The sequence below is a fragment of the Panthera pardus genome, unplaced genomic scaffold (assembly GCF_024362965.1).
Source record: "Panthera pardus isolate Hobbes unplaced genomic scaffold, ASM2436296v1 HiC_scaffold_24, whole genome shotgun sequence".
NCBI classification, from domain to species: Eukaryota; Metazoa; Chordata; class Mammalia; order Carnivora; family Felidae; genus Panthera; species Panthera pardus.
This window is the reverse complement of record NW_026526810.1, coordinates 99,513,892-99,526,842: the sequence shown is the minus strand read 5'-3', so window position 1 is coordinate 99,526,842 and position 12,951 is coordinate 99,513,892. Positions and strand designations below refer to the sequence as shown.

The window sequence follows — 12,951 nt, the reverse complement described above, 5'->3', positions numbered from 1 at the left end:
CACTATCAGGAAGAAGATAACAAACATTTAGCAGAGATTAATTACATGCCAGTTGCTTTACGGCACATCTTATCTCATTTAATCCTCACAACAATCCCAGGCACTTTTCATACTCAAGTCGCTAATAAATGGCAGAACTGGGATTAAACCTATGTCTAGCTAGCTGATCCCCAAGTCCACATTTTTTCCACTAAACCATACTATATCCTGTCTACTTTGCTCTGATAAATATGCTTTAACAATTCAAGGAGCAAAATGCCATGTGGTATTCTGGATTGGATTATGAAACAGAAGACAGACATCAATGGAAAAATTGGTGAATCCAAAGAAAGTCTACAGTTTAGTTAATAATATCGCACCAATGTTAATTTGTTTGGAGAAATATATCATTGTAATCTCAAATGTTAATTAACATTAGGGAAAACCGGGTAAAGAGTAGGTGGGAACTCTCCATACTCTTTTGTGAGTTTTCTGTAAGTAAAAATTATTCTAAAACAAAAAGCATATTTTTTAAAATTCAAGGAAGTTATGTACCTCGGATATTGTCCTAAAGCTGGATACCTAACTGGATATTTCCAATGGGGTGAAAACACATGGTCTTTTCTATGACTATGAATTGCAAATCAACCAGAGACATCAGTGCTGGCTTCATCAGGGTAGTACAAAAGCAAGTCAAGTCCAAAATCAAATGACATCTTGGTTGACCAGCAATAAAATGCAGCCTGTCCACGAAAAAGAAAACCTCACCGAGTTGATCATGACAGCAGGTAAGCTAAACAGCTGCTTTATAATATGCCGAAATAGGCAGTTTTGGGTAACTGGGAAGCAGAAACAACAGAAGGCCACCGTGAAGGATGATGTTAGGATGATGTCATTAAAGTGTTGGATTTTGAGAAAGAGCATCAGCAGGTGGCCCTAACTGACCCACAGAAATCAGAGAAGCAGAAGTGGGTTCATCCTTTTTTGAGTTAAGACCTCATGCAAACCAAGAAAGAGACATAACTGCAAACAGCAGTCGACTCCACCCCCAGGCATTTCACCTCAAACCAGAGGGCAGCCTTCCATCTGTCTATGCTGTTGAAAGGGCTGCTGATCCTGCACTGATCTGGAAGACACCTGCACTTAGAATGGAGGAGTGTCACCTTCAGAGAACTATACACACACTTACAGAAAATACGTTCATACAGAATACTTAAATGTTCATGCTTTATAACAACCTAAAGCTTAAGTCTCTTCCACCTTACCCTACTCACTGAGCTAAGCACACTGATTCAATACTCTATATGCTTAGTTGCACCGTGTTGAACACAGTTGTGTTGCCAGCTCTCCAGGTGAGTCAAGGTTAAATGCTTTTTGAAGTCTTCTTGTTTTTGTCTCCTCCGTGGGCTATTTATACAGCTTATTTTAAGATTTTCAAGCACTTTCCCCTTTTTAATTTACCATAAATGTTTCCCCCTGGGAACATTCCCTAGTGACATTCTATTTTGGACCCTTTTGAATACAAAATCCTTGACAAAGACATCTCTCAAAGGGAGGGAAAGGGGACTAGGGACATAGAGAAGCTTCTGAATTGTCTCCTTTGAAATTTTGTCACCTGGATGCTTGACGGTGGTCTCTTTGTTAAGAGTTTAGCGTCCGGACCTTAAGGCCACACAATTAATCCTCCCGCTGGAATCCTGAGGACTCTCTTTGAAAGAGTCTCTTGTCCAGTTTTCAGGCCACATTAGGTAATTTCCCGCCCAGGAGCACGGTCTAAAAAGAATGTCGGTGTTTCCCTTCAGGTATAGGTGCCTGGGGGTCAGGGGAGAAGGAAAGGCAAGGGGTGGAGTGCGAGGCGGGTGATCGACAGGGATAGAAACGGTGTCTCCTCCTCCCTCTGAATGTGAAATAGCCAATGAGGTGGCGCGGCCGGGCCGGCCGGGCCGCCAGTGCCATATAGTATGCAGCAACCCGAGGAGTCACGTTGGGGGAACGGCAGAAAGCAGCTATCCTTTTACACTACTTTGCTCTAGCAGCTATCTTAATGGTGACTGCGTGGCCGGGGGGAAACCTGATCGGCCAGATCCAGCCGAAACCGGGCGGGAGGGAGTGGGCTTTCCGGAGGGGGGGAGGAGGGAGGGAGACGAAGAAGGAGGAGTAAGAGAGGGGGAAAGAAAGAGGAAAAGAGTGCGAGGGAGTGAGGGAGGGAGGAAAATAAACAACAAAAAATGTCCTCTTCCTCCCCCACCGGGCAGATCGCAAGTGCGGCGGACATCAAGCAGGAGAATGGGATGGAAAGCGCCTCGGAAGGGCAGGAGGCGCCCCGAGAAGTGGCGGGGGGCGCGGCGGCGGCGGCGGGGCTGAGCCCCCCGGCTCCAGCCCCTTTCCCCCTGGAGCCGGGGGACGCCGCGGCCGCCGCCGCCAGGGTGAGCGGAGAGGAAGGGGCAGCGGCGGCCGCGGCGGCGGATCAGGTACAACTCCACTCGGAACTTCTGGGCAGGCACCACCACGCCGCGGCCGCCGTCGCCGCCGCCGCCGCCGCGCAGACCCCACTGGCCTTCTCGCCCGACCATGTCGCCTGCGTGTGCGAGGCGCTGCAGCAGGGGGGCAACCTGGACCGCCTGGCCCGGTTCCTGTGGTCCCTGCCCCAGAGCGACCTGCTACGTGGCAATGAGAGCCTGCTGAAGGCGCGGGCGCTGGTGGCCTTCCACCAGGGCATCTACCCCGAGCTCTACAGCATCCTCGAGAGCCACAGCTTCGAGTCGGCTAACCACCCGCTGCTGCAGCAGCTCTGGTACAAGGCGCGCTACACCGAGGCCGAGCGAGCCCGCGGCCGGCCACTGGGCGCCGTGGACAAGTACCGGCTGCGCAGGAAATTCCCCCTGCCCCGCACCATCTGGGACGGCGAGGAGACGGTGTATTGTTTCAAGGAGAAGTCGCGCAACGCGCTCAAGGAGCTCTACAAGCAGAATCGCTACCCTTCGCCCGCCGAGAAGCGGCACCTGGCCAAGATCACCGGCCTCTCCCTCACCCAGGTCAGCAACTGGTTCAAGAACCGCCGGCAGCGCGATCGGAACCCCTCAGAGACCCAGTCCAAAAGGTGAGCGCCAACTTTCCTCCTCCTCCCCCTTCCTCTCCCCCACCCCCTTCCCAGCTTTCTTTTCCTCCAAGTGCTCGCAAACATGGCGCTTACCTTCCCCACCAGCCTGGTCCGGCTGCCCACCTCTCCCCGCCCCCCACCTCTCCCCGACCCGGAGAAGGGGGGGACGGCGGTGGCGAGAGGCGGGGGAACCTCCCTCCTCCTCCTCCCCCTCCCCCTCCTCCCCCCAGAAGTTTCTGGTCGCCCGCCTAGGTCTCAGTCCCCGCCCCCACCTCGGCTGGTCACTGCCGCCCAGTTTCCCACCCCCATCCCGCTGGCTTTGAAGTTGCCACTCTCTCCCGGGGTCTGGAGGGGCGCAGGAGCGTGTGTAGTGTGTAGGCGCCGGAAAGGCAGCCCTCGTTGCCGCCCGAGGCCCACCGAGGCTGCCAGGGCGGGCCGGGGTCTGCACCTCCACCGGGTCTCACCGTCCCGGCGCGTGCACGCGCTCCTTGACCGCCCTCTCCGCGGCTCGGCTGCCCCCTCCCCGCCCCAGGCCTGCGCTGGAGGTCGCGGTGGCCGCTCTGGACGCTGGAGAGTGTCGATGGGGGCTGGCGTTTCAGAAGGGGGGTTGGGGACGTCGAGGTTTTATGTGACAGAGTTAATCATTCACCCTGCCCGCTGTGGTTCTGTTCGTGGCCGCGGCAACGTGGGGTGTTGGTGCGGCTGGGCTCTGCCGTGTTTTGAAACCTGATTCTGAACTCCTTCGGATCGGATTTCAGCGCCGCCGGGGCAGTGGGGCTGGAGGGCTTGCTTCCTCGGCCCCCCAACCCTGCGTGGCTCCCTCCTGGGACAGCGGTTAGGGGTGGGGGCGCTATCAGCTCCACACCTTCTTGAGCGCCCACCCTGGCGGGTTTCAACTTTTTGACTGGCAGGGTTTTTGACCCCAACTGGTGGGAAAGATCGGGTTTTCCACCTCTATTGTGCGTCCTTTCGAGTCAGACACCTGGAGTGTTTTGTGTATTGTTGAGCGAACTAAGGAGAAGGTCGCCTGGAGAGATGGTGTCTCCAAGCCACGCGGGCATAAGACAGAAAGAACCCAAAGCAGCTCGAAGGTTCTGCCCAGGGAAGGAATTTGGGAGCCGGGAAGCCCGCCCCGGCCGAGCGAAGGTGATCACCCGCCGCGGCCCGCCCTTGCCGCTCCTGTCCCTGCACCCCCGCCGGGGCCCGAAGGCTCCGGAGCTCCTCGCCCAAGGCAGGGAGGGAGGCGCTGTGTCCGAGCCGTGCCTCCCGGTAACCAAAACAAAACGCGCACTGCGACCTGCGTGCATCCTTCCGCAGACTTGCGGGGACACCCAGAAGAGGCACGTTGGTGACCCCGCGCCTGCTTGTGGCCGCGGATCCCATCGCTTGGAGCCCCGTCGGAATCCTCGGGGCCAGAGGCAGGGGGTGGGGAGCGGGCGTGGCGCTCAGGCCAGCTGCCCTGCAGCCTGCGCTCCCCGGCTGGGCGCGTTCCTCTCCCCAGCCGCACTCTGCCGGCTGCGCGCCTCCCCGCCCCCCCCCCCCAACCCCACACCCCCGCCCCCGGCCCAGTTGCCTGGTTTAGGCCCCTCTCCGGATCTACCTCCCACCCGCACCCCTGGTGAGTCACCCTCGCAGACGGCGACGGCGGCTCAGCCTCAGCTCGTAAATCAAAGCGCTTTCTGCGCTCCTGGCCCCGCAGCCCAAAGCCTGGGTAATCCCCTCCCCTCCGCATGAAAGCGAACCGACCGCCGGGCACTGCAGGGATGGGGATCCTCTACAGGGCCAAGTCGCACCAAGCTTCCAAACTGCAGCTAACTGCCCCTTTCTCCCCACCCCGCCCAGCCTCAGTCCAAATGGGAAACCCTATCACCACCCTTCACCCGGATTTGGCGTTTCCTCCCAAGTCGGGGAGCTGAGGAACCCAGTCCTGTCTGGAGCAGAAGGACTGAGGGTGCTGGGGAAGGGGTCTGATGGTTACAAGGCTGCTGAGTGACCCACACCCTTTCCCTCCCACCTCACCAGGGCACTGGATGGTGTATGTTAAATAGGCCCCTATGGCTTCTTTTGGATTCAAAGGCGACTGCACATAACAGTTCTTGGGTTGAAAGTGCCTTTCCTACATCAAGGACAGCCACTTTGTTGAATGAGAGAGTTGTCAGTCTGGTGGAGTAGAAGTTTGGGAGCAGGTGAGAAAATGATCTCTTGTTAACTAACTGGCAAACAAAACTGAACACTTCCCACCTCCTGCTCCTTCGGCAGTTTCATTTACTTCCAAAATCACACTAATCGGAATTGGTTTGAAGGGAGGGGAAGGCGTTCCTAATAGGAAAGACTGACTGCCTCATCTAGTGAGGTCCCCCCCCCCCCCCCGTGGTATAGGTAGCAGCATAATTTAACAGGAAGGAATAACTTCAGTACTATGAAAACGTATATATAATTCTTATGAAAATCCTATTAGCTGAATTTACATCTTCCAGATCTCTGGACTTTCCCTGAATTTATTATTGGTAAAATGATTGGGATAGGAGAGTTTATCTTCCCACGTTCTCTGTCTTTATGGTTAGAATCTGCTGAAAGGCCTCATAACTTAAACAAGACTAAAGACTTCCTGCTCTGCTTTCCTAAAATATTGCCTTTAATGGGGTTAGAGGTTGGTTTTCTAAACAAATGGCACTAGGTAGAATGTCATCCCTCTGACCTTCTGAATGTCTTGATTTCCCCTTCTCTGCAGTGAGTCAGATGGCAATCCCAGCACTGAAGATGAATCCAGCAAGGGCCATGAGGACTTGTCTCCTCATCCACTCTCCAGTTCATCGGATAGTGTCACCAACCTCAGCCTTTCCAGTCACATGGAGCCAGTATATATGCAGCAAATTGGAAATGCTAAGATATCATTAAGCTCTTCTGGAGTTTTGTTGAATGGAAGCTTGGTACCAAGTACTTCACCTGTCTTTCTTAATGGTAATTCTTTCATTCAGGGACCCAATGGAGTTATCCTTAATGGATTAAATGTGGGAAATACACAGACAGTGTCACTGAACCCACCAAAAATTGCATCAAACATTGTGAGCAATGGTATATCCATGAGTGACATACTGGGGTCTACCTCCCAGGATGTGAAGGAATTCAAAGTCCTCCAGAGTTCTTCAGCTAACTCCGCAGCCACCACTTCCTACAGCCCCAGTGCCCCTGTGTCATTCCCAGGGCTGATACCCAGCACTGAGGTAAAAAGAGAAGGCATTCAAACAGTGGCTTCCCAAGATGGAGGCTCTGTGGTGACTTTTACTACACCAGTGCAAATTAACCAGTATGGCATTGTCCAGATCCCCAATTCCGGAGCAAACAGCCAGTTCCTTAATGGGAGCATTGGATTCTCTCCACTGCAGCTGCCTTCTGTTTCAGTAGCAGCTTCACAAGGTAAAAGTTTCATTCGGTACCATAATGCACTAGTGAATGTTTTAGCCAGCTGCTGTAAATGACACATTTGGTGAGAGCTGTAGATTGATGTTACTGTTCAGGTACCTTATTGGCTGCCACAGCTGCAGAAGAGCCTTGATTTGTTTCTCCTTCACAACACCCATGTAATATCCAGTCTGGTTGGTTCCCTGGCATCATGGAGACGGGCTTTTATTTTCCTAACATCTGAATGGAAAAATACAGTTCACAGCAAATCTTGCCAGTTCTACAATTATAGAAATATGATAAGTCAGTTGGTGCTTACAAAATAACCCATTGCTTGACATTTTAAGATTAAAAATTAATAATATTGCTAAGAACACAAAATTCGTCAAGCAATTGGTACGAATGTGTACACTTTACCTAAGCATTTTCTATCTGACCAAGGAGTGTTTTAGAAGAGCAAGCTAAAAAGACTGGATCAATTGTGTTTGATCCATGTTCCTCCTATAATTAAAACTATCAGACCTAAAGGAAAACCAGATGAGTATGTGATAGGGTGTCTGTTGCTCTGCATGTATACTCTCCCTGCCCCCCCACCCCCCACCAAATGTGTGGGTTAGCCTTATTGTATATGTTTGTGGCTTTGCTAAAGGCAGTTTGCTGAAGAACACTGATCTGGAATTCAGGAAGCCTGAGGCTGTTATGCCACTTCTTCACTGACTTGAAGCAAGTCTGGATGGCTCTGTGTCATTTTTTGTACATAGAAACACGAATGGTGAGAATGGCCATGGAGGTTGCATAGTGCCTTAAACTTAGGAGTGGGGGATGTTAATGCAGGTTTGCCTTCCTGTAAGCAAATCTGAATGTCCAGATTTCTATGAAAGTAAAATAAGTAACTGTCTTCTTTTAAAGATCAACTTCCTGTAAAATGGCTTTATCAAAAAAATCTCAATTTATGCACAACTATGACCCACTTCAGCTTATTTGAGGCATTAATGGAAAAAGTGTTGAGTAACTTTCTCTAACATCAATTCTCAGGTAAAATGGTAGGAAAACACAAAACTCCTGCAGCATACCATGTATTTCTTCATTGTCTCAAGTTATGGAAAGGATTAAAGTTAAATCACTTTCCAACAAAAATATAAGAAACCACAGGGTTTCTTCTCTCTTTAGGGAATTTCCAAACAGTAGATAACAGTTTAAAGACAAAAAGTTGGAGCAAAAAGTGTGGTATGTACATTGGGGGAGAAGAAAAGCAGAAATACTTTTCACGTGTAATCTAGAAATATGCTACCACAGAAAATTATTACAAACTAATAGCTAATTTTTAAAATGGGACATTTAATATGAATAAGAAGAAGCATTTTCAGTTAAAATAGCTAAGATCAAATGACATAGCTGTCAATCCTTGGACTGTCTGGGTGAGTTAAAGGCATAAGTTTAACCAGATGGGTCCAGGAAGCAGCGTTCTTTTATAGCAATGGTGGACTGCAATTCTCTTTAAAGCATTTGGGGATTCAGCCTTTCTCAAAAACAGATACTCAGCCTTGCCTTAAAATGTGTAGACAGGATAGATTATCTTTTAGTAGTTAGGATTTATATGGAAAAGCAGAATATCTATATCTTTTACTCACTTCATAATCTGAGAAAACAAGGGTGTTTTTTTTCCCTTACCATCATTACAAAGTTATACTTTGCACCTATGTCCTGTTTCATTTGAATTTTTTTAACTAATTTTGAAATTATTATTAAATTTATTATAATTCAAGTGCAGTTATACTTACATATCAAGTTTTAGATCACATCTGCTTTTCCTCCTTCATTTCTGTGTGTTATAATTTTTACACATTCAAAGATATTGTTTTATTTATATTTAATAGCTGTTGGAGGAAATGTCCTATCATATCATATATGGTTCTCTCAAAAAATAACTATCGTTTTGTTCACCTATACACAGGCAAACAATTTCACAAATATATACATATAACAAAATAAACATCTATTTCAGATGTTTTTTGTTACAGTTTAGCAGCCAACAAGAATTTTAAAGTATACTTAAGTCAGATTCATTTCATTTGTTTGGCCTGGAACAAACATTCATGTCAGCGAAGAACCCAAACATACACAAAATTTTTTTTTTTTTTAACACCAGTATTTCCGTGACAAATACTTTCTAGTGGTTACATTTAAAGTTTAAATACAGTTTTAGTTTGTTTGAAGATATTCCTTTGCATTTAAGGTGCTTAAAAAGTGGAAGATATAAAAAAACAACCCAGTAACATTTATTTATCAATACAGGTAGTAATATAATCACAATTTTTCTAATTCAAGAAGAGAAATGTTTTGGGAGAATTACTTTTAACGTTGGGCTATCTTCTCAAAATAATAATTTACTGAACATCTAATTCAAGATCAGGGTAAACAACCCATCTGAATAATCCTGTCACAAAATTCCCTCAAGTCTACCTTTCTTACATTGGCAAGATAATTGCCATCATTTCACTGGGCCTATGTAAAGACTCCAAAAGAAAAGGGTTTTATTTGATGATAGGAGGGAGGGGAAGGCTTTAATTCGTCTGCATTGTCTGAGTTACCTGATTTTGAACTTCTCAGCATTCTACTTATGTTTTGGGGGGTTTTTTGTTTTGGTTTGGTTTTTTTCCTGTTTCTGGTCTCTGTAGACCATTCTAGTGAGAGCCTTAAGATATAAACGTTTCAGAGAAGCATTGGCTCTAGTTATTCATGTTAATCTGTGTTTTTAAAAGTACAGTTTATTATTATCATTAATTCTTCCTATCAACTGCAACACTGAAAATTCAGAACTGGCATAACAAAAGAAAAAAGAACTCTTGAACGTTCTGTTGACTTGATACTTATGGTTAGTTTGGTGAAAGTTTGCAACGTGTCTGTACAGGTTTATATGGTTAACTTCAAGCCCCAGGGCAACTCATTTTATGGCTATTTTCTACTTTTCCATTTATGTCAGTTACTGAACTTGTTCCAAACAAAGGCATTTTATTTTGCATTTGTGTTTCCTAGTTCTAACTGGCAGAACTGGCTACAACTATCAACTGATTGAGAGAAATCAAGTTGGTAATAATGAACCGGAAACTTGACTGAAATTAGAACTTGGAAAAACATTTTTTTCATACTTTGTTTCTAAACCAGTACTTCTCACTCCCGCTATGTCATCAGCATTACTAGGGAATTTGAAATACACCTGTTCTCAGACTTACTGAGTCAGAGTCTCAGGAGTAGAGCCTGGGAATCTGTAGTTTTGAGTGCTCAAGGTGATTCTACTGAACCTGAGAAAAATCGTGTGTGTCAAAAAGTCTTTTTTTCTTTCCCTATCAGTTCTATCAGCGATAATCTGTACTTTCTTTTCTTTTTTTTTTTTTTTTTTTTAGGCAACATTTCAGTAAATTCAAGCACTTCAGATGGGAGCACATTTACAAGTGAGTCCACCACAGTCCAGCAAGGAAAGGTTTTCTTGAGCTCTCTTGCTCCCAGTGCAGTGGTATACACTGTCCCTAATTCAGGCCAGACTATAGGATCTGTTAAACAGGAGGGCTTGGAGAGGAGCCTGGTATTTTCTCAGTTGATGCCTGTCAATCAGAATGCACAAATAAATGCAAACCTGTCTTCTGAAAATATCTCGGGGAGTGGCCTCCATCCCCTGGCCTCCTCATTAGTTAATGTATCCCCAACTCACAATTTTTCCCTGACTCCCCCTACCTTGCTAAATCCCACCGAGCTAAACCCTGACATTGCTGATAGCCAGCCAATGTCTGCACCTGTGGCAAGCAAATCTACTGTGACATCTGTCAGCAACACTAACTATGCAACTCTTCAGAACTGCTCCCTTATTACTGGTCAAGATCTATTGTCAGTCCCTATGACCCAGGGTGCCCTTGGGGAAATTGTTCCTACACCTGAGGACCAGGTGGGTCACCCCTCCCCAGCAGTACACCAGGATTTCGTCAGAGAACATCGTTTAGTTCTGCAATCAGTAGCTAATATAAAAGAGAATTTCTTAACAAATTCTGAGGGCAAAGCCACAAGCAACTTAATGATGCTGGACTCAAAATCCAAGTATGTCCTAGAGGGCATGGTTGAGACTGTCTGTGAAGACCTGGAAACAGACAAAAAAGAGCTTGCCAAGCTCCAAACCGTCCAATTGGATGAAGATATGCAAGACTTATAAACTTGACTTCTCTTTCTCTCTTTACTTTTTTTTTTTTTTTCTTTTTTGGCATCAGCAGGCAGATCTTTTCACGAAGCCCTGAGGACATAAGGCATTTTCCCATTTACAGGGAAAACACTAGTTTTGTGAGTAAATGAATTCAAGAGACTTTGGATTGATCTGCATGAAGATCACAGTTAAATATACAGGAGTAGAACTGCGTTGCTGCAGCCTTTTTGTTCACATATGTTCTCTTTTAAATAGATGGAGACAAAGGAACAAGATGAAATATATCAAGTCAAAGTGTGTCATTTGGCTGACTTAATATAACTCTAAGGTTAAATGGAACTTGATAGTTCTTTAAAACTGTGTCCACCTGACATCGGCATTAGAAACAGTACGGTTATTTTTGTTTACTTTCACTCCACGGGCATTGATGAGGTTAAGAAGCATACATGGTACTCCATACTATTCTAAGGGTTTATTTTTTGAATATATACATTTCTGTTTCTCAATATTTTTGTGAAAGTCTTGGTTTGTCTCTCTCTACACATTTCCAAATGTGCTTGCTAATAGTCCAGTGGGGCTGAGAAAGTTTGCAACTCCACTAAAAACTCTGAAACAAACTTCAGTATGAGTGTAAATATATTAGTCCTATAAGCAAGGATTTGAGGAATTACAGTGAATTTTATTTATGCTGTATATGTTTCTCTTCTACTTCAGACACTATGAACTGAAAAAATGTTTTCTTACTGTTTAATTTATTTTTATTGTTTGAACAGGAAGTGAACATAGTTATTTCCAACAAAGTTTTACTTTTTGTAGGATTTTAAAAGTAATGATTTTTATCAGGAGTCTATTAGGGTCATTATTAATAACACTGAAACAGGCAATCTAACTCCCAATATTGGAATTTTGGTACTTTTTTTCACATCTTGTTCTTTATTTAGCAACTCTCTGATTCATTTGAATATTTTTTCTATAGAATTCTATGTGCCTTTTTACCTTGTGGCCTTTTTATTATTCTTACTAAGGTACAGAAGTGTCAACAGAAGCACTGATGGCTCTTTCTATCCAACAGGGTTATTTTCACCACAAAGTTGCTTTAAATCTGAAGAACTTAAGTTTCACTTATGTGATTATGTATGTTTATGATGCAAATTGATGAACAACTAATTATTGTTGATGCTTTTCATTACAATGAAATACCAATCATAGATTACCATGTAAAATGAATTCTGTAGACTATAAAAACCATTTTAAACTAAACAAAGAATACCTAAGTTCTCTTGAGCAAAACTCTGTCCTGGTGAAACTTAGTTCTACGTGTTTTGAATCAGTTGTTACATTATGACATACAACTATTATTTGCACTATGTTATCATGTCTTGTTCAAAGGTCAATCTTTTGGGGTTTCTTTAAGAAGCTTGCTTGATCATGTTGTGAGCTGTGGTTATAGGTTTTATCAGGACTGAACACAAGATGGAATGATGCAAATTTATGTAGTGAGTAAAGTCTCTGGTGTGTGCAAAGCAAGAAATGTGAGAAAATGATCTCTTCAGAGATGACTTAAAGTTGTTGAACATAAAAGATATTACCAATCTTGCTGTCTTCAAGATCAGAATGAAGAGCGTACTCTTGATCTCTACGTGCCCATCTGCTGAGCATGTGGCATAAGGGCCGTAGATTACTTACCCTTGGTTGTTACTGCAAATGGAACTTGCAGGCATAGATGAAGAGCCCTATCCAATTGTTTCATTAGAGAACTCAGATCCCACCTTCTTCATGGAATTAGTGAATGTTCTTAAACTGCTGAAACTACAGTTGTCTTTTTTTTTTTTTTTTTACAAAGTCAGGTGTTTTCGAGTTCTCTTCCACTCCATCACTACTTATACAGCTTGTTTTTTTCTTTAAGTGTGTGCTGATCATGTTACTGAGATTAATTATATGGTTCTGTAGTGTAGTTTACATGAAAATGATGTTTTTCCACTTGATGGCTGCAGATATTCAGAATTTTTTGTTCATTATTTTAAAATACCCATCTAATCAGGGAGATGGGAAGGTTTAAAAAGTTATATATATTTTATATATAACTGGAAAAGTTTCATATGTCTTCCAAAAATATAATAAGCCTCTGTTTATTCACAGTTCTTCCTCTTTTTTTCCCTTAAGAAAAAGGAAAAATAGCACAAAACTTAAGACTTACCTAGGAAACCCATTCATATTCCCAACTTGATGTAATTATACCCCTACAATTACTCCAGGTAGCTACACAATATACCAGGTAAGA

The 12,951-nt window shown here is 44.9% G+C and overlaps 1 protein-coding gene across 3 annotated transcripts; it reads left to right on the top strand.

The window, feature by feature from the left end:
* The first annotated feature begins 1,957 nt into the window (after positions 1-1,957).
* Positions 1,958-10,719, top strand: SIX4 (SIX homeobox 4). Of its 3 annotated transcripts, XM_053889472.1 has the most exons (4): positions 1,958-2,026; positions 2,235-3,079; positions 5,811-6,496; positions 9,886-10,719. In XM_053889472.1, the coding sequence occupies exons 1-4, from the start codon at positions 2,024-2,026 to the stop codon at positions 10,680-10,682; spliced, it is 2,331 nt and encodes a 776-aa protein (XP_053745447.1). In that variant the 5' UTR covers positions 1,958-2,023; the 3' UTR covers positions 10,683-10,719. The 3 variants fall into 3 exon arrangements, with proteins under 3 accessions (XP_053745447.1, XP_053745448.1, XP_053745446.1); XM_053889473.1 differs by lacking the exon at positions 1,958-2,026 and having other exon boundaries at positions 2,153-3,079; positions 5,811-6,040; XM_053889471.1 differs by lacking the exon at positions 1,958-2,026 and having other exon boundaries at positions 2,153-3,079.
* The last annotated feature ends 2,232 nt before the right edge of the window (positions 10,720-12,951 follow it).

Bases quoted from the DNA above. Each gene is read 5' to 3' on its own strand.
- SIX4 (XM_053889471.1), top strand. From the start codon at position 2,208: ATGTCCTCTTCCTCCCCCACCGGGCAGATCGCAAGTGCGGCGGACATC. The intron at 3,080-5,810 runs GTGAGCGCCAAC...CCTTCTCTGCAG, and splicing joins TCAGAGACCCAGTCCAAAAG to TGAGTCAGATGGCAATCCCA. The intron at 6,497-9,885 runs GTAAAAGTTTCA...TTTTTTTTTTAG, and splicing joins TTCAGTAGCAGCTTCACAAG to GCAACATTTCAGTAAATTCA.